The 20005-nt window shown below is 49.3% G+C and overlaps 5 protein-coding genes across 5 annotated transcripts; 1 reads left to right on the forward strand and 4 right to left on the reverse strand.

Annotated features, from left to right (window-relative positions):
• Positions 1–2102: 2102 nt before the first annotated feature.
• On the reverse strand, positions 2103–4909 carry TrAFT101_004951 (uncharacterized protein). Its single transcript, XM_024901952.2, has 3 exons — positions 4168–4909; positions 3741–3947; positions 2103–3672 (listed from the first exon to the last, which is right to left on the reverse strand). The coding sequence occupies exons 1-3, from the start codon at positions 4472–4474 to the stop codon at positions 2378–2380; spliced, it is 1809 nt and encodes a 602-aa protein (XP_024759685.2). The 5' UTR covers positions 4475–4909; the 3' UTR covers positions 2103–2377.
• A 1432-nt stretch (positions 4910–6341) lies between these two features.
• TrAFT101_004952 (uncharacterized protein) lies at positions 6342–10905 on the forward strand (the record flags this gene model as incomplete). Its single annotated transcript, XM_024900371.2, has 6 exons — positions 6342–7350; positions 7559–8429; positions 8479–10304; positions 10369–10463; positions 10523–10654; positions 10707–10905. 6 exons carry the CDS (start codon positions 6342–6344, stop codon positions 10782–10784), a joined length of 4011 nt encoding a protein of 1336 aa, XP_024759682.2. The 3' UTR covers positions 10785–10905.
• NIC96 (nuclear pore complex subunit) lies at positions 10732–14670 on the reverse strand. The gene is made up of 2 exons (XM_024900396.2): positions 11442–14670; positions 10732–11363 (listed from the first exon to the last, which is right to left on the reverse strand). The coding sequence occupies exons 1-2, from the start codon at positions 14532–14534 to the stop codon at positions 11043–11045; spliced, it is 3414 nt and encodes a 1137-aa protein (XP_024759681.2). The 5' UTR covers positions 14535–14670; the 3' UTR covers positions 10732–11042.
• Positions 14671–15164: 494 nt separating this feature from the next.
• TrAFT101_004954 (uncharacterized protein) lies at positions 15165–17460 on the reverse strand (the record flags this gene model as incomplete). The annotated part of the gene is made up of 5 exons (XM_024908285.2): positions 15165–16247; positions 16359–16928; positions 17004–17129; positions 17268–17283; positions 17426–17460. The coding sequence occupies 5 exons, from the start codon at positions 17458–17460 to the stop codon at positions 15165–15167; spliced, it is 1830 nt and encodes a 609-aa protein (XP_024759680.2).
• A 1429-nt stretch (positions 17461–18889) lies between these two features.
• Positions 18890–19909, reverse strand: TrAFT101_004955 (uncharacterized protein; the record flags this gene model as incomplete). Its single annotated transcript, XM_024900364.2, has 2 exons — positions 18890–19570; positions 19658–19909. 2 exons carry the CDS (start codon positions 19907–19909, stop codon positions 18890–18892), a joined length of 933 nt encoding a protein of 310 aa, XP_024759679.2.
• Positions 19910–20005: the final 96 nt, after the last annotated feature.

The following is a 20005-nucleotide window of genomic DNA, read 5'->3' on the forward strand; positions in this document are numbered from 1 at the left end:
CATTTATTTTCACGGATTACTTGTATTATCAACTGTTAAATTATTCGATGTATAGATGGGGTCTTTTGCCGGAACTGATGTATTATGAGACCCAAGTCGACAGATATAGAGACCATCCACGATATGGTTCCTACTCTACATTGCACTCAGTTTACATCAAATACTGAGAAGCCCTGCTTTGGGTGCATAGATTTCAGCCGCACAATCGCATGAGACGAATCTTATGAAATCGTGCCTCGACGGCGATCAATTCTGGTCCGATATTATAAGAGCCCATTGCCAAACTTGAAACGTTGCGGAATGCTAACAAAGACCTCGACAATATTGTGGATAACAGCAGCCCATGGCGTTTCTCCAAGTTTTTCTTTTGGCGGATTTTCTACTCGACGACACATTCGGAAAATCCACGTGATCTCGTGTTGACATAGAAAAAGCAACTTACTACCTATATTGATGATGAGAGGTTGAAGCCCAGACTTGGGGCTGGGACATATGTCTGGTCCTCGCATTAGCTAGCCTATTTCGGCATACCCTAGGCGAAGCTAACAGAAGAATGGATTAGTATCTCATTATACTACCTATTTTCCCTTTCTCTATTACAACTACTACCATGTAAGAGATGCCATTCAGATCTCATCATGCCTAAATGGGTTCAGCAACGTAACTAACGTCAACAATCGGAGTGCTGGGTTACGCCGCTAATCAGAGCTAACTGGATAGGGCATTTGCTATAACATACATTGCTCCGGGGGTGCCGGGGGGCCTTTAAACAGAGAGAGTCGCCGAATAATTACTCCACGGACCTTGTAAGAAGTACGAAAGCCTGTTGTAAAGCAAACAAAAGCTACGAAATTAGAGCAACTATTTCATAGGAAATAGTAGGTTATAGTGATATATAAAACGCAAAATTGTAATTATTTTTTTCAACATCTCTTACAGCCAAATAACTTTCACAAGGCTTATCAATGGCTTTTACAGCTTTCACACCTTTTTTTTTTTTTCCCCCATATAGGTAACTCGTCTACTGCGCCGGAATAATTATTATAGCTTAAATAATTTCCGCGGCTGATGCCCGCACGGCTAAGGCATAGCTCCCTGCAGCTAAAGGGAAAAGGGAAGCTTGCTGTTGTAATCCCCTGCTTGATACATTTATAATTAGTATAAGGCAGCCCTTTGGGGGTTGGAAACGGTCCTCTCCTGTGACGCCTTTTTTTTTTTTGCTTTCCTCCTGTAACAACAACAACAACAACAACAACAACAACAACAACAACAACAACAACAACAACAACAAAGCAGCAGCAGCAGCAGCAGCAGCAGTAATATTAGATATTCCAGCCATGCCTCGCCGCGGCAAAGAACTCTCCCCGACCATGCGATCGCGAATCTGCGAGCTCCACAACGGCGGCTACGGCTACAAGCGGATACACCAGATCCATCCAGAAGTCCCCGTATCGACAATCCGGTACACCGTCAAGAAGGAGGCCGACCGCAGCGACAACAAGAGCCTCTCGCGGCCGGGCCAGCCGCGGAAGCTGTCCGAGGAGCAGCGCAAGCAGATTTACGAGACCGTCATGAAGGAGAAGCCGGACATTACGAACCGCGAGCTGCTGGCCTCGGTTGGGAATGCTGTGAAGTTGCGGGCGTTGCAGTACATTCTGCGGGAGATGCGTGTGCCGGCCAAGGTTAATCAGTTTACTGAGCGCGCTACATAATTTTTTTTTCTCCCTCCTTGTTTCTTTTATTCTACGTGCCTTGCAATCACTGCTGCAACAAAAATACGAATTGGCCAAACTTTGGACTTTGCAATCTCCTTGCAAATAGGAAACGACATTCTACTCTTTATTTAGCCTTGGCTCTTATTTTCTGGCCGGCATTTGCCCTTTCGCGGCCTTTTCTACACCCCCCCCCCCCCCCCCCCCCCCCCCTTTTTTTTTTTTTTTTTGTTTTGTTTTTTAACAATATATAAAGAAAAACCATCGCATGTGCTGTTTTCAGCTGGTTAATGACTTGCTACGAAGATATCTACTTGAATACTGGATACAAGGGCGTTGGCTACGAGGTCACAAAAAACAAGAGATTCTACTTTGAAGGAATCAATGTAGTGGGAATCATGATTGTATGATATGATATAATGAGGTATTAATAAACAGTTACATTAAGTATGCTACAATGCATGTGAGTCGTATATAGCATGTATGAGTACTCCGTATGTATGATGCGCCAATGCCACAATAGTCATCCTCACAAGTGATCCACCCAAGTCTCTAACCCAAACAAGCCGTATATACGTAGCAAAAATTCCTGGTTGATATCCTTCCGCCTCTATCTTCCTTATTTTCTCCTGCCTTCCCTGATTCCCTTGATGAATAAAAGAAAATTATTTAGGGCCTTGCTGCTGATTCGTGCCGTCCCAAAACTTGCACGTATCGACCAGCATGGGGAACGCCTCAGCAAACGCTCTCCCCACCTTCCAATTATCCAAGTTGCGCATATGGCTCTCAAACACGGGATTAATCATAATCTCATCAGAATCCGGATTCCTCAGCAAAGTATGCGCCTCCTCGTAAGGCCAAGAAATGGAGAAGGTGGATGTAAACGGAAGAAACCAATTGTCAAAGTAGAAAATCGAGGGGTCGTTAGCCAGAATGACCCTCTCTCTCATCTCGGGGTATGGCAGGTAGTCCATCCATGCCGGGTGCGGTATGTCGAGCTGGCATGGCAGTGGGCGGATCCACTCCGGTAAGCGTTCCATATTCTCCTTTGTTGGCGATATCTGCCATCGCATGTAAATGAACATGAGGTATAGAATGGTCACCTTTTCTGGCAGGCCGGAGATTTCGGGGAATTTGGTTAGGATATCTGTGAAGACCTTGGATACTGGGTGGCTGTATTGGCTATTCGCCGGGTTGAGCAGAGAAGAAACAGATGGATACCGGGGACCGGTTACTTCGTTTTGCTCGTAGCCCTCAGCGGCGCGCTGCTGACGTTCGCTGCGAAAGTCAAGAAGCAGAGCGTCCAGTGGACAAGTAGGTTCGCAGTTACGCAAAGGTCGCGCATATAGAGGGATAGGTTCTGTGGTATTGGCGGGTTGTGCATCAGGATATGGAACTGCTGGGATAATTGGAGCGTTGCCGTCAAGGCCCGGGCCAGAACTAGGCGCCGGCTGACTTGTAACAGGCTTTGGCAGTATTCCAGAAGCTGGATCAGAACCAGGTGAGGGAATGGCGATAGGCGAATCCCATGTAGGCCGTGGAAACTCCTGGTTCACTTGCGTCCAGTCATGTTTCATAGCCACGTGGTGGTATTCACCAGTATCTTGTGCTCCGTCACGGCCCCTTTGTAGCTTCGGGATGGCCTGGATAGGGTCAAGCACAACGTTGAGATCAAATCGGCCGGATCCAAAATCCAAACCGTGTCGAAGGGAGTGGCCTTGCTGCTCTAATAGAATCCGTGTGCCCTCGTCAGTCGGCCCAGCCAGGCCAACTCGACGAGGCGGTGGAGACGAGCTGCTACCAGCACTTGACCAGGTCTGTGCAGGCGGTTGAGCTGCTTGGTGCTGTGGATCGGGAGCTCCCCCTGCTGGAGATGCGGGATGATAAGGGACGGTGCTCGTGGCCGGCACGGCTGGAGGTGCTGCAGCGAATGGAAGCGCGGATGGTACACCAGCAATGCCTGCCTTTGTTAGACTCATCGAATCAATGCACACACGCGTGTTAATAACGATCGAGGCTAGAGCTTACTTGTACCAACTATGGGCTGCAGCATGCTGATGATGGTGGCGAGCCGCCTCTTGATTTCGGCATTTTCGGCCTCTATCGCCTCTTTGGCACGCACTACGACTTGGAGATCCTGGTAGGGTTTCTGGTTTTCAAGCTCCTGGATGCGCTTCTCGAGCCGCTCAATCTGATTCCTAGTCCGTTCTCGAATGGCCCGTTGAGCTTCACGGTCTGTATAATGAAAGAAAGAGATCAAATCCGTTAGTTACAAGTAATACAGCATGTAGAGATATATAAAGGCGTATAAAACACGCTGGCAGATGTACGAGCCATCTGATCAAATAAGTACATATAAAGGTGCAGTAGTTCCAAAAGTGGTGATGCGAAAAGAAACATTCCGTGATGGGCAAGGGGCTGGGCTGTAAGGGGGAGAGACGTAGCAAACACTTACCGTTTGCCCTTTTCTTAGCCAATTGTTCTGGCGTCAAGTTTGCAACACCTCTGCTTCCCGTGCCGGTTTTCCTCTTCTTGGACACAGTCTCTACCTCGTCTGTTTCCGTGGTTTCCATGGGCTCGGAGGCCCCAGAAGCCCCAGCCGCCGCTGTGCCATTGAGATTCGCCGTTGTTGCGGATGCTAAAGGTGATGCGGTGGCCGAAGACTCAGGCTTGACGGCTTCAATGGCGATGGGGCTGCCACTGTCGACCGAGTCTCCTGCTACGGGACTCGACTTGCCCCGTCTAGCGGATCCGATGTCCATAAAGAATAGGTGGTGATACTAGTATTTGGACGGCAGCTAACAACGGGCCGGCCAACCATGCTCCACGTCCGCCGAAGGGCCGGAGCCTATCCCGGAGCCTGTCCCGGACCCGGGCCTCGGGGGTCTGACGTAACGGTACCTGCGCGTGGGTGTCGATATCTGTGTTAGTGGTGTCCTGGTATCATTGGCGAGAAAAGCGATCCGGCGTAGGGCTGGGTGAGCTGATCAAGATGGGCTGCTCCGTAGCCGGACGGTTCTCCACCCCGGCGTCCCTGAACCAACTAATCGGCCTGGATGCTGCCTAGCCTCAGCTTCAGCTGCAGCGAGAAAGGCAAAAGTGGCAGGCACCTCCGAACTCTGTACCTCTGCCTCGTACTCTGTCAATGGCAGGCCAGCAAGGGGCGTCGCGAGACACGGACGAGCTTTGCTGCATGGGGCTGGTTGGTGGAGATGGACGTGGTTGGACTCCTTGACATCCGGCTGGCCTATGAACAGGCGCTTGCTGAATCAGGAGGGCGGGCGGCCAGAGCATATTGCGAGTCAGGAAAGACGCTAGCGGCTGGCACGTGCCGCGAAGCCAACTGGCACTAGTGGCAGCATCAAGGATTGAGTCTCTTGATACTCTGGATTTAGCGCCTGTATAATTCCATTTGCATCCGTACCTACTTGTGACTGCCACTGCAGCCACTTTGCAGCCGCTCGGTGCTGCAAAGCGATGGATTGGGTCTAGGCATCTGCTATGCCCTGCTACTCATTCAAGTGCCAGCTGAGAAGCCACTAGATGAATGCATATTATGTGCTCGGCAATAGAGTGAGATAACAAGGGGCAAACGCGTTTTTTTTTTCTGGAAATTCATGAATCTATAATAGCTCTTGTTGAGCAAGAAGATGTAAATACCTTTTTTTTTTTTATGTAAGTGACTGTGATTATGTGGTTTCTTAATACGAGACCAAAACAATCTTAACCCTCCTGAAAGGCTTATAAGCAACGCTGTTTACGAGAAGTAAGATTATCGATTACCACTGCTTTTGAATGCTCTAGAAAGCTCCATTTAATAAACGTTTATACTTCGATACGCTATCCTTATTTCAACCCATGTAGATCTATATCTACTTGTATTCACCGCTGTAGGTATTTTAAAACATCTCTTGTTCGTACTTTGTTGCTTAAGAGGGTTATGTATTGGTACATACGTTGGCATGTTACTGCTGCAAGACAGGCTCGATTTAGTAACGGCCGCGCAGCCTGACTTCAATGTTTTTATCGGCGTTCAATTCAATGAGGAATTTTCTGTAGATAGTACCACGCGGGGAGCAAAAAAAATAGACAGGGAATCTTACAACTATAAGCACACAGCTCTATTATTACCCACAATGTATTCCGCTGTCTCTACTGCTTGTATATGATACGATAGGGCTCTTATAAATCTTCATGTTCTTATTTTTTCTTATGTGTGTAATTTCTTTTCTTTTCCTTTTCCTTTTCCTTTTCCTTTTCCTTTTCCTTTTCCTTTTCCTTTTCCTTTTCCTTTTCCTTTTCCTTTTCCTTTTCCTTTTCCTTTTTCTTTCTTTTTCTTTTTCTTTCTTTTTCTTTTTCTTTTTCTTTTTTTACAGTCCTTATTTTGCGGTCCTTATTTTTCCCCTCCCCGATTGGATACGTACCAATAGATACATGCAATTAGACAAGGCACAACCTCCCCGCAGCCAGGCTGACTTAGATCCTTGTTAATGTTCAGGCCAACAATCAGGCTGCAAACATCGTTTCAGTTAAGAGTAGTACCAGCTTCGATTTGGCTTTCTTACAATTTCACGTTACACATTAGAGATAATTTTCTACTCGAATAACGATTTATGCAATTATTGCGACATGGGGGAGACATCTAGCTCTCCTATCTTCACACGAGATGACTACACGGTCGGATGGGTGTGTGCGCTCTCAACAGAATTAACAGCGTCAACGGCCATGCTGGACTTGAAACATGAGCCGCTCAGCATTCCTTCAGGGGATGAAAACAGCTATACGCTTGGTTCTATTGGAAAGCACAATATCGTCATAGCTTGTTTACCAAAAGGCAAGCAGGGGACCACCTCCGCAGCAGTTGTGGCGGCCCAGATGCTCGATTCTTTTCCATCGGTGAAATTCGGGCTGATGATTGGCATTGGAGGGGGCGTTCCTACTGATGATCACGATATTCGGCTGGGAGACGTTGTCGTTAGCACACCGACAAGCTCATTCCCGGGCGTGGTTCAATGGGATATGGGCAAGGCAAAAGAGGGCGGCAGCTTTGAGCGGACTGGGTCGCTGAATAATCCCCCGCGTACTCTATTAACAGCACTGCACCGCTTGGAGACACAGCATGAAATGGAAGGGTCCAGTATTGAGACGTACGTCGACGAAATGATAACAAGGTGGCCAAGGTTGAAGCAAAAATATGCCCGGTGTGAATCACTCAAGGACATCCTCTTCGCATCAGACAACCATCATCAAGTCAACCCAATTGAGGACGGGCGACCAAGACTAGACAAAGAAAATTGTGTTTCCTGTGATGTTGCAAAAAGCCGCAAACGGAAGCGAAGAAATAGTGTCGAGGTTCACTACGGTCTTATTGCCTCTGGAAACAACGTTGTCAAAGATGCCATCCTTCGAGACAAGCTAAACCGCGACCTTGGTGGCAATGTTCTGTGTATAGAGATGGAAGCTGCAGGGCTGATGGATAGTTTCCCTTGTCTTATAATTCGAGGTATCAGCGATTATGCGGATTCTCATAAGAACGACGCCTGGCAAGGATATGCAGCAGCCACCGCGGCTGCGTTTGCGAAAGAGCTTCTCTCGGTAATTTCTGCACATGAGGTGAAACAGATGGATAACATCAAAAGTAAGAAGCCCAATTCTTCCCACGAATGCTCTAGCAATTTCAACTCCTACAAGTGAAGACCATTTATGCAAATTCAAGATGGAAATTGCATCATGGATGGGTCAACAGCTCTTGAAAGAGCTTGAAACGAAATCCAGTGTTGATAGCTAGGTTATATTGAGCTATGGCCCATATATCAAAAGATTTGTGTTAACAACTGTTTTCTTAGCTATTGTTGCCAAAGTCGGTAAAATATCTAAAGACGTGAAAAAGATCCATCAGAATCAGGAGCGTCGTGTTCGAAATGAAATCCTTGAATGGCTCACGCCAGTCAACTATGATGCGCAGCATCATGAGCATCTAAGCCAAAGAAGCCCAGGATCTGGAAAACGGACTTTTGAAGACAAAATTTTCCAACAATTCCTAAACGGAGATGAGAAAACTCTGCTATGCACAGGAAACCCAGGGGCTGGGAAAACAATTCTCACATCCGCTGTTATTGAACATCTCCAGCATTGGCAGTCCAGTGATGATGCATTAGGCGATGAAAAAAAAGTGAGATTGGCAATCATTTATTTTGATTTCATCAGGAAAGAGAGCCAACGAACCATCGACATCCTTGCCAGTCTTGTGAAGCAGCTGGTCCGAGACGAGCCTTCTCTACCAGCTGTTATCGAAAAACTCCAAGACAAATATAGGAGGATACCGGCTGCTTCGCGTTCAGATAAAGATATTTCAGAGTTCTCCAAAGTCCTTAAACATCTAATAAGCGACAAATCTGAAAAGGTGTTCATCGTCATCGACGCATTGGATGAATGCCAGAACACCGATGATTTCCTACTAGAAATATTCACAATTCTGCAGGATACAGAAGCAAAACTTTTTGCCACTACACGGCCAAGTGAGAGTGTTGAAAAGAGGTTTAAAAACGGGCTGTTCCTTGAAATTTCTGCGGATAGTGAAGATGTGCAAGATTATATTCGAGGCCGTCTATCAGAGTTTAAAATTCTGAGCGATGAAAATCTCGATATACGTGATGAGATTAAAACCTATCTCAAACAAGAAATTATAGCGAAAATAACCAATGCCATTGATGGAATGTAAGTTTATTGTTACTACCAGTTATGAGCTCGACTGAAGGGTTTCTAGCTTCCTCCTTGCAAAATTCCACGTGGATTCACTCCGAGCAAAAACAACGCGTGAAGAGATCATCAAAACGCTCAAGATCCTTCCTAGGGGACCTCTTGCATTCCAACAGGCATATGAGAAAACCATTAACCGAATTCGCGGCCAACAAAGTGAGCATCAACAGCTAGCACGACGTGTTCTTCAATGGCTTGCCTGTTCGGCGAGAGAAATCACAGCCTTGGAGCTTCGTCACGCCTTGGCAATTAGAAGCGGTAGCACTTCATTGCCCGACGAAGAAGGATTCGAAAGTTCAATTATCATGATTGAAGTTTGCACGGGGCTAGTGATGATTGAGAAGGAAAGCGGCGTCATTAGACTGCTGCATCATACAGCTCTCGAATACTTGCATCAAAATATGACGTGCTTATGGAGCCTAGAAGGCCCGGAGACTATGGGAAACCTTCTATCAACTCCAAAAACTTCCAAATATGCCATGAAAAAAGTACACCAAGGCATCGCTGAAGCTTGCATCAGTTATCTCTCATTTACAGACATCCAACTAAAGTTAGCTCGATACGGCTGGGGCGTCAGATATATATATTGGTACTATGACGGTTATGAAGAACATAATGGCTTGTATCCATTTTTGAGTTATGCTGAGAGACACTGGGCTTACCATTGGCGCAAAGGCTTCAATGAGACGAGAGTCCCTGATATCATGAGTCAGATGACTGCCGCCTTTCTGGGCAACAAACTAATGGCTACTATACTCGATCTAGACGAGGACAGTGAAGAGGAAGAAGACTGGAAAGAGGATGAGGGCAGTGAAGAGGAAGAAAACTGGAAAGAGGATGAGGACAGTGAAGAGGAAGAAGACTGGAAAGAGGATGAGGACAGTGAAGAAGACGCGGATAGTGAAGAGGACGAGATCAGTGAACAAGTCTCAGGCACATTAACGATGCTCCACCTCGTGGCTTTCCTTGGGCTTACTAGTATGGTTGACTACTGCTTAGATCATGGTCACGATATACATGCTACGACGAGGTTTGGAGAGGATGCTCTATGGTTCGCACTGCAAGCCAAGCATGAAGGGACATCCAAAGCATTGCTGGAAAGAGGCGCAACAGAAGTTGTTGTTGGCGAATTCTCCTCACTAGGTCTAGCAATCAACAACAGAATGAGAGTGGCCGCGGACCTCTTACTGGATGATAACCATGGCGCCAGAGTCAATCCCGGAGTAAAAAGGAAGCCTCTCCGACAACCGAAACTCCTCCCAACTGCGTTAATAATCAGTGTGACAAACGGCCACGCCGAAATGACCGATTTACTGCTATTACATGGTGCAGACGTCAACACCCGCCCCGAGGTAGTGCGAGAGCCTTCTCAGTGTCCCAAGTATCTGCCACCATTAATGGCGACTGCTATGACTGGGAATGTAGCAATGGCCAAGATGCTCCTCGAACGCGGAGCCGATCTTTGTGCCCGATATTGGCTTAATAATAATGGTCGATATTGGTTGACTGATGTTGCCGTCAGATACGACTATCCAGAAGGTGCCACGGCGCTTACGCTGGCCGCAATTGGAGGTAATGTAGCCATCGTGGAATCTCTGTTAAGAGCTGATAATATTGCCGTCAACACTGTGGACGACTCTTACAGGACGCCGTTCTACTGGGCCATTTGTGAGGGAAATTTCTCTACAGCGAATACACTTCTACGCTATGGTGGACGATTACACACTGCAGGCATAAGCTTAGATCCAGGATTGCCCACAGGGGTCTCACTAATCAATGGCCAGCCGAGCGTAATTAGATTCTGGGGCCTAGATAATGTGCACATCGATATCAGTAAGTGATTTTGCTCTGTATACATGTATGTTTTTCAGGCTGACTTGGGCTCAACCATGACTAGCTCACGAATTTTACGACGCATTTTATGAATCCAACTTCATTGAAAATTTTCTAAAGTTTTATAGCACATCTCCTAGCACGGTGTTTATTCCTTGCGTATGTACTTGGCCCAAAGCGGACCCCTTGATCAGGCAAAAAGCTGACATCCCCCCAAGAAGTTGGCCAAGGTTCTAGACAAGGCTATTGCGTGGAGCAGATGCCTCAAAGAAGAAACAGACAGCACCGAGGCAAGCACAAGATTAGCACAGTATATTGAGGGAGAGGGCCTTTGGAAGGACCTAAAACTAGTATGTATCAAGGATGCTACGCAGACAGATCTTGTACTGATACGCTATCCAGCTTGCAGATTATCTTGGCATGGGCTCTCTGATACTTTTTAACATATGGAGGCACCTCCCGCGAGAAGCAATAATGTAATATCCGACTAGAGGCGCTTCTACTTAAGAGTAGGCCAACTCTAATAATTTTAACTCAAAAGAGCCCATCTTCAATTACTATAAGTAGTGTGAATAGATCCGGACTGTTTCCATTAATAAACCCCCAAACCCTTTCATACATCCATCTCATGCCCACAGCTCACTGAGGCCTGCCTAATCATAAGTATATCAACAAAGTCATCACCAATCTCTCTCGTTTATGCTCTATCTTCTCTCCCCCCTTCAAACCTCCCATATTTTACTCCGCAGACGCCCTAGCCAGAGCCTCATGCAGATGCGGCGGGAACCTGTACCGCAGCTGACTCGTGTACGTCGTCAAATCCAAAATCATCTGCTTCAGCTGCTCCACCATCATCTTCCTGGTGCCCTCGTTGCCGCTGAACTGTCCATTGACCAGCTGCTCTCTCTGCCTGACGCAGCTGATGATGGTCCACATAATCAGATTAGGCACGTTAATCGAGACTGGCTGCGAGAGACTAGAGAATTTAGAAGCGTAGGCACGGATTGTGCTGGCGTCGCCGCCTGCCTCCAGAGGGAGAATATCCAAGCCACGGATTTTCTAGTGAAGAATAAACGGTTAGCATCAACAAGTTATAAAACAATAGAAGGATATATAGCATCACAATTGAAAACTTACATCAAGACATTGAGCCCACTGGCTAGCCTCCACCAAGCTCTTGATGCCACTCATCTCAAGTAAAACGCGGCAAGCAATCTTGTTCTGGTCCTGGATGTTGCGGTAGAACATTGCGTCCCGCTCATACATGGTCATCATCGTCTTGGCCAGCTCAACAGGGTCGTCGATGGCTGCCAAGCTAAGGCTGCCGCCTTGCTCTGACTCCTGGGTGTTGCCGCCCCTTGGCTTGACGGGCATTAGGCGCATCGGGTCCTCTCCAATTTCCAGAGAGATAGCCTCGCTAAGAGCACGGCTGACAATAGCCACCACTGCGTCATACTCGCCGGCGAGGTGGTAGAGCAATACCGAATCAGTAATTCGACCATTCTCATCAGCAAAGCTGGCAGCTTGCAAAGTGACAGTGTTGACAAAGTCGTCCTGGCCATCGAGGCCAATCAACGGGCCACGGCCCTCGATAACACCCAGAATGCGTCGGCCATCAGGTCGAATGTCTCCAATGAGCTTGCTGAACTCTCGGGTCTCCAGCACCAGTTCTCGCAATGCCTCGTGGCAAAGGCCGCTATGACGCTCTCCGGCTTCTCCGCCGAGATCCGCATTTAGACAGATCAGTGTGAGATAGTCAACCGCGGAGACAGCATCAGCAGCTCGGAAATCTCGAGTATAGTAGCCGATCATGGGGCCAAAGTTGATTTGTGGAAGACCCTTGATGCTGTGCGTGCGCAAGTCGTTGGAGGCAGATATCGGGTCACTGGGGCGAAGCAGACCGTAAAACTCGAGAGCCAAACCAAAGTGAACTGCATCAACGTAGGAAAATGGGTAGAGATAAGAAACGGCATCCTCAAACATGCCAGACAGGATCTGCAGGTAGAAGAACATGCCACAGCTGCCGTTGTTATCGTCAGAGGCAGTCTTGGGGAAGTGCTTCTGGCCAATCTCCTTAATGCTATTCTGGAGATCTGCCAGTCCGTACGATTCTCCAGCCATCTCCAGCGCCTTGTCGCCTTCTCTAGCCAAGTTGAACTGCAACCAAATCCAGTCGTTAATATCGGTGTTGAGGCCATCCAGATTGCGGTTATTCAACTCAATCCGACCAATGACCTTGTAACAGGCCATGCGGAAGGGATCGATTGTGTTCTCTGGGGCATTTCGGGATCGTTGGATGTATTCGTTTGTACAGCGGTCGAGAAGTTTCCTGTTAGTGATTCTGCGATCTTCACTGGCAGCATAGTTGTTGAGATAGGTCGAAAACGTGCGATCAATTCCTCGGAAGTGATTGCTATTATCGTTGACATACTTGGCAGCATCATTTACGTGACCGGATCGGATCAGATAGAAAACGATGGCCCAAACATACTCGCCATGGATTTGCTGAAGCTCGGTGTTGTCCGGAACCAAGTCCTTCCTGGCAGATCGCAAGCGGATGTATGCCTTGATCTTACTAGTGATATCAGGCAGACCACCCAGCTTGGCCTCGTGAGGATGCTTGGCAATGAGCGACTCCACCTCGCGAAGGAACTGCTTCTCGAGGAAGGCGTTGGCGCCGCTCAAGATGCGCTTCCTCATTTCGACTGAAAGCTGAGAATTGGGGTTTTCATCCAGATACATCTCGGCGAACTGGCGCTCCTTGGCAGTGTTGCCGTTAAGCGACGTCTCGGCATCGGCATCTTCACCAACGATCTCAATCATGGCTCGATAGGCCTCCACAATGTGAGGTGCATGGGGTTCGTGGGACTTTTGCTCAATCTCTGCCAGCTCAGCCAAGATGGGATAAGGGCGTCCCACCAGACGTGAAGCATTAAGGCTGCGGACCTTTTCGGCCAACTTCGATTGTCGTTCACGGAGGGCCTGGTCTTCATTTCTTGATTTGCTGACGCCATCCGTAGCCCGTTCAACGTCGGCGAATTCAGATTGATGAGCTCCAATCCTTGATCGCGCTCCGATAACAGACCGTTGGAACGTAGATGTACCAAACGTGCTGCTGCGAGCATCGCGTGGAGTGCTCCCTTGAGTCTTTCCACGTCGAGACTTTCCAAATCCACCCTGAGACTCGCGACCAGCTGTTACTGAGGTCTCTCTAGGCTTGATGCCGAAATGTTGATAAATACGCTTCCGCTGCGCATCCCACTCCATAGCCACATTATCCTCCAAGAAGTTATCGAAATCGCGTAATGACCGCTCCAAGCCATCTTGAATCATGCTAAGGGTCGTTTTCGTTTGCAAATTCGACAAATAGGTTTCGACGTCGACATCAGCCGGGGGATAACCGTGTGTTGGTCGTTCGGTTCGTGCGCCTTGAATATCGAGCAAGCCGAGGTCTTTAGCCGCAGTACTAGGATCCACGCCCGAGGCGGCGAGAAGGTAGTGAGCCTTTCCATCTGCTCTTTCGGTCTGTTTCGACTGCAGCTTTCTCAAGCGATGGCGCAAGTCGCCCAAGCCCAGCTCCAGGCTAGGGAGATCTTCCATATTGGAATTAACAACGCCCGCCTTTTGGGTCTTCGCAAAGAGGCTGTCGAAGTAGGCTCCTGCGGGTTGAGCTGCCGCGCTCGTCGTGTTGTTATTCTGGGCAGTCAGCGCCTGGCCGCCCAAAAGACCACCCGCCAAAGGCAAGGCCGTGCTTTGCTGAGCCGGGGCAGTTGTCGCAGCTCCAAACAGAGACGGTTTCGCGGCTGTAGTGCCACCACCTAGACCGGTCAGTGTTGAGGCGCCGAATAGCGAAGGCTTTGGCTGCTGCGCGGCTGCATTCTGGGTGTTTCCAAACAGGCCACCGCCGGTTGTAGTAGTCTGCTGGTTCTGGGTCGTCGCCGCCTGTCCAAACAAGCCGCCTGTGGTGGCCTGTGGTGTAGCTGTCGTGGCTGATCCGAAGAGACCTCCGCCAGTCTGTGGTGTAGTTGTTGTTGCTGATCCAAAGAGGCCCCCAGGCTTCTGCTGTTGCTGTTGTTGCTGCCCGCCTCCAAACAGTCCGCCACCACCGCCACCGCCAAACAAACCACCTCCTCCACCTGTCGTTGTGGTGTTGCTCTGGGCCTGTTGTTGTTGCTGCGCGGGTTGGCCGAACAGCGATGAGCCGGTCGTCTGTCCGCCGAAAAGAGACATCGTGACGGCGTTGCGAAGAAGTATCGACAAGACAGTTAATAGAAAAGTAAAGTAGAAAAAAAGTCCCAGAGGGATAAGAAGGGATGGAAAAAGAGAGAGGCACCACGCGCGGGCAATGGAAAGGCAGAGGCGCTCTCGCGTTTGGAAAGATTCAAGGTGGGCAGACGCGCAGCTAGCTAGCCGCAGGTTTAGAATTTTGGCACCTGAATTGGCGAGGCTGAGAACCTGGCTAGGCAACAGATAGCTCGAACCAATCAAAAGCGCTATTGGCTGACGCGGCTGAGAGACGGCCACCAATCAGCGATCGGTTCACCGTCACAATGGCCGCACTCAATAATGAATGCTATTCAATGAAGTGCTTGCCCATTGTATATCATTTATTGTTATTTTCCTTCAGAATTACGCGGTATGGTACATATGGATGACATAGAACGCTTGTTGAAAATCACTTGAGGATAATTATCTATAGGCAAAAAAATTCGCTATGTTTGTTTTTTTGTCTCTATCAACAGGCAAATGCATAATCTCATTACATTACATAGACCAAAGTCGCTTCCAAAGGTCAATTCTATTTCCAAACCGTCTTGTCATCCTTTTATCAGTTCATCACGCTTGCTTCATAGTGATAATTTACTCGTCATCAGCGTCAAACAAGGCTCCCCACTTTTCGACAGCGTTGTCAATCTTCTTCCTGTACTGTTGCTGCGTGTTGCACATGTCGAGGAAAACCTCATACTTGGCATCCAGCAGCAGCTTCTCGCCGACATCAGTGCCGGGCTGAACCAGTCGGCCGGGCTTGCTCATCCGGTCCATAATGTTCCACAGTGTCTCGGGCTCTGAACCATCGTTGAGGTTGTGGCTGGCTGCCTTTGCGCCCAATATGGCAGCTCCGTGAACGACTGCTGCGTTGACGTACTTGGGGATCAACACTGGCATGTTGCACGTTGTGGCTAGGAGATTCATGAGAATTGGGTTCTGGCACTGAGACCCAGACATGAAGATGGAAGAAATCTCATGGCCGGCCTTGTTCATTTGCTCAATGATCTGGCGAGTCTGCATGGCAATGAACTCCATGGTGGCATAGTACCATAATGCCATGTTGTCGGTGCTCTTGTCGCTGTCAAGACCAATCATGGTGCCCTTCATGTTGGCATCTGCAATGGGTGAGCGGTTGCCCCACAGATCGCCATAGAAGAAGTAGTGGCGCCCAAGGTAAGAGACGGCTGGCGCATGATGCTTCTCGGCCATGTACTCAAGGTGGGCGTTGAGGAAGTCGTAAATGTGCTTGTCTTCGGCCTTGGCCAGAGCCATGGTCTCATTGTACGCCGGGTGGATGTCCAGCATGTGCCGTAGCAGCTCTCCTGTTGCTGACTGGCCACCCTCGGCCATCCAGAACTCGGGAATCAGCACATCTCGGTAAGGTCCCCAAACACCGGGGACAAAGACTGGATTTCTAGACATGGCCAAGTGGCATGTTGAGGTGCCTGCGACGGCGGCCAAGCGAGTAAAGGCTTGGCTAACGTCGTTCTTGGGAACATCGGTCTTGAGCTCGTCTTCAGTCAGCTCGACCTTGGCACCAACTGTGCCAATCCAGCCTGCATAGGCATCAATGACACCACTTCCGACGGCAATGCCCTCTGGCAAGCCAAGCTGAGAGGCGGCTAGACGGCTGAGGGTGCCTACGCACTCGCCAGCGCTAGCAAACTTTCCGCTCTGTAATCAAGGACAGTTAGTTAAGAGTGTTCAAAATTGAAAAAGTTTGCTGCATGCAAAGGGGCAGAATGCAGCAGCAAAGAATCTAGACGCAAAAGAAAATAGGCTCACCACCCCGTCGACGCCACCCATGAGGTTGAAATCATCTTTAACCAAGTCACCGAGGCCAATTTCGTGGTAAAAGTCCTCTTGCCAGCCTTTAACGCTGCCATCTACACCCACAGGAACGAAGCCCTGCTTGCAAACAGCGCTGCAAAAGCTGCGCGTCTCGTTACCCGTAGCCAGGTGAGTAAGAGCGTCTGCCAGGTCGTAAAACTTGCAGCGAGCAAACAGCTCAGGAGGCATGTGGTTCTTGAGCCATAGAACCTTGGGAATTTCCATCTCAATGCTCATCTTGCCACCGACATACTTGAGCAGCTTGTGGTTGGTGGCATTGATCTTTTCTGTCTCTTCGACCGGACGGTGGTCTAGCCAGAGAATGACGTTCCGGTCATTGCCATCGTTGGTGAAATCGGGACCGGTAACGGGAATAGGCTCGTCGGTATCGTTGGAGAACACGGACAGGGAGCAGGTGGCGTCGAAGCCAATGCCCTTGATTTGGTTTGGGTTGACCAGAGACTCTTGCACAACTCGGCGCACACACTCGCAGATGCAGCGCCAGATGTCTGTTGTGGATTGTTCCTAAAAAAGAGCATTGAAATGTTAGAATTAAGTGCCATACACACAGGGTTAAGATGTCCAGTCGGAAATGCGTACATAGTAGCCGTTCTCGGGCTGCCACAGCTTGATATTCTCAGAGGCCAAGGCTTTGATATCACCGGTCTCATCGATGATGCAGGCGCGGGCAGAGCCTGTGCCGACATCAATGCCGATGTAGTGGTCCTGTAATTGATTTGAAATTAGCCTTGTAACATTCTATATTATCCGTTTGACGGCGCTGAAGGCTTCGGCTCTGCCAATGTCGTATATGGTTTGCCGCTGAGATGTTGGGACTGGCGCATTAGAGTTGGGGCTAGCTACCTGGATATTGGGAGGCCTGTCCATTGTTGTAAGAACAGCAATTAGCAAAACAATGCACAGTAAAGAATTGGAGGAACCCGAAGGAGGATGCGCAACGGCATATACGGCCTTAAATAGGTAGAATGAATGGAAATACAAAGAAAGGGTTAGCGACTCACTCCATGGCCTTTATGGGCTTGTTGTACGCGTACATGGCGAGGTCCGGTTTCGTTGCTTTTTCCGTTCCCGATCAAGCCCTCTGGGCCCTTTCCCCGCTGATTATGGTGGCTCGCTGGATTCGAATCTGGAAGCAGCCACGAACTAGGTCAGGCTGGTGGTGGTGAGACAAAGGGCATATGCAATCTAGCAGAAACAAGATGGTGGTTGTGTCGAGGGGTTCGGGAAACAAGAGGAGGGCCTGGATATAGACAAAGAGGCGCAACGACGGCCCCTCCACCGCCTTGACAGGCAAAGACCTAGGGGCGTGCGGGAGTGGCCATTGGCCCCCAAAACTGCCAGATTGGAGACACGCCCCCAATCGAAGTTCTCGAGGCCCTTCCGGGCCAATTGGAGCCCATCAGACGGCTATTCGCTGCGCATGTCGGTGGTTGCGGCACGAGGAGAACTCGCTGGATTGGGGCCCTCAGATGGAGAGACCCAGCGCAGGCTCCAGCATTTCAGCATTGCGGGGGGGCGTCCCTGTAGTTGCCAATACCGTAGCGCAAGGCCACTAAAACATACCCCATTGCCCCGCTACCAAGACCCTGTTTTGCCCCTCAACTCCAGCGCTTGGGCGCTGCAGACTGGGATGGACGTCTACTAAGCAGCAATCGATCAACGAGCAGTGACAATTGCCGATCACCTTGCCACTTGAACCGCGGATGAATCTCATGAAGTGTGTTGTAAAGAATTAAAAATTAAAAAAGAAGAGAGAAAAAAACTGGTCCTGGCATCATCAATGATCTCATTGTGGAAACTCAGGAACTTCTACCGAACTCTGCCGAAGACAATACGCCTGATGTAAAGAAACAAGAATAGATTTCGAAGCAGCATCCACTTTTGAAGGAAAAAAAAAACTTCCCCCAGTCAGCAGGTCCTTCACGATAGTTTCCTTTTTTTTTTTTTTTTTTTTTTTTTTTTTGCCGTGTTTGTTTTTTTCTCCTAACTTGCTGCCTAGCGATGATCCTCTCCTCTCCTCACTCGCTTCCTCCGCTTTTCTGGGGCCGCAACCTATCAAGTGCCGTTTTCCAGCTCTTTGTGGCGTTTAAGAGAAACTGATGCCGAGAGAGAAAAGAGGTTGTCTTTGCGTAATTGAATTTAAATTAAAATTGAAGCCAGATTATTCCCCGTATGAGATGCATGAAGTAGCTTCGTTTTTTTCCAAAGCCATCCCACGCCGGAGCCAAATTATACGAGCTCCGATTGCGGTGGCAGAGCGGGATGGCGTTTCTGGAACGTTTGGCGGAAGAGAACAATAAATCAGCCGACGGTTTTTGTTTTCGTGGCGCATAATAGTTAGTAGACTAGATGGTCAACGGTGTCTCTTTCGTATTCAGGTGAAACAGAAACAGCATCCATAGCCAAAACCTCTTAGACATTCTTCCCCCCTTGCCATGATATGACGACGACGATGCTTCTCCTTCTCAAACAGCATCCGCCGCACTCACCGCGCTCCCATCCGGCGCAGAACTCCTCCTCATCGCCGCCGAATCCCTCTTGAACCGCAAATCGCTCGGCGCGCTCCTACTCCTCGTCCTGCTCCTCACCATCGCCAGCCCTTCCTGCCCCATCTCCGCCGCCGCCAGCGCCTCCTCGTTGGCCGTCTCCGGATCGCCCGCATCCTGGCCCGGGTTCGCAATCTGATACTCCAGCATCTTCAGCAGCGTGTACACCGCAAACGACAGCAGCGCGCCCAGGCACGGCCCCAGCCAGTAGATCCAGTGGTAAGCCTGGAACCTGCCCGTCACCACCGCCGGGCCGAAGCTCCGCGCCGGGTTGATGCCCGTGCCGGTGAAGTTCGTGCCGGCCATGTGCGCGATGAAGACGCTGACGCCGATGCCCACGGGCGCGAGGAACGTCGCGCGGTGCTTCTCCACGGCGAGGAAGTACACCGTCAGCACGAGCTGCGCCGTGAGGAACATCTCGATGAAGAGGCCCTGCGCCGTGTTGGTGCCGCTGCCGAGGCTGTTTGTCACGTCGAGATGCCCGGGCAGCAGGCCTGAGACCACGGCGGCGGCGGCGATGCCGGCGACGATTTGCGTCGGCACGATGATGAGTGCTCGGAGAGGCTTTACGGCTCCGACCAAGACGAGTCCTAGGGTGACCTTTTATTAAGAATGATACTCACATCAGCTTATATGAACTGACAAACAAGATGTTGTGAAGAAAAGGGGAATAGTTCAATATCTTACCGCAGGGTTAAACATGCCTCCTGTAACACGGTAAAACACCCACACGTTCACTGCCAGCGCAGTTCCAAACGACGAGGCAATGTACAGCAGCGTGGCTGGATCTGGTCGCTGGCCGGTTGGATTGTTATCAAGAGCCACTTGCGCTCCCATAAAAGACAGAAGCAAGAACATGAATGTGCCGCAGAACTCGCCCACGCCAATGACGAGAGCCTTTTCATACCGCACAGAGAGGGTATGGATGCGATTTGCCATTGTGAAGAGACCCAACTATTTGCAATTATGAGTGTGATATGATATGATGTGCTTCATAAGGGTGTAATTGTGATGCGACTTATATCTCAAATCTTC

This window comes from Trichoderma asperellum, chromosome 3 (assembly GCF_020647865.1).
Source record: "Trichoderma asperellum chromosome 3, complete sequence".
NCBI lineage: Eukaryota > Fungi > Ascomycota > Sordariomycetes > Hypocreales > Hypocreaceae > Trichoderma > Trichoderma asperellum.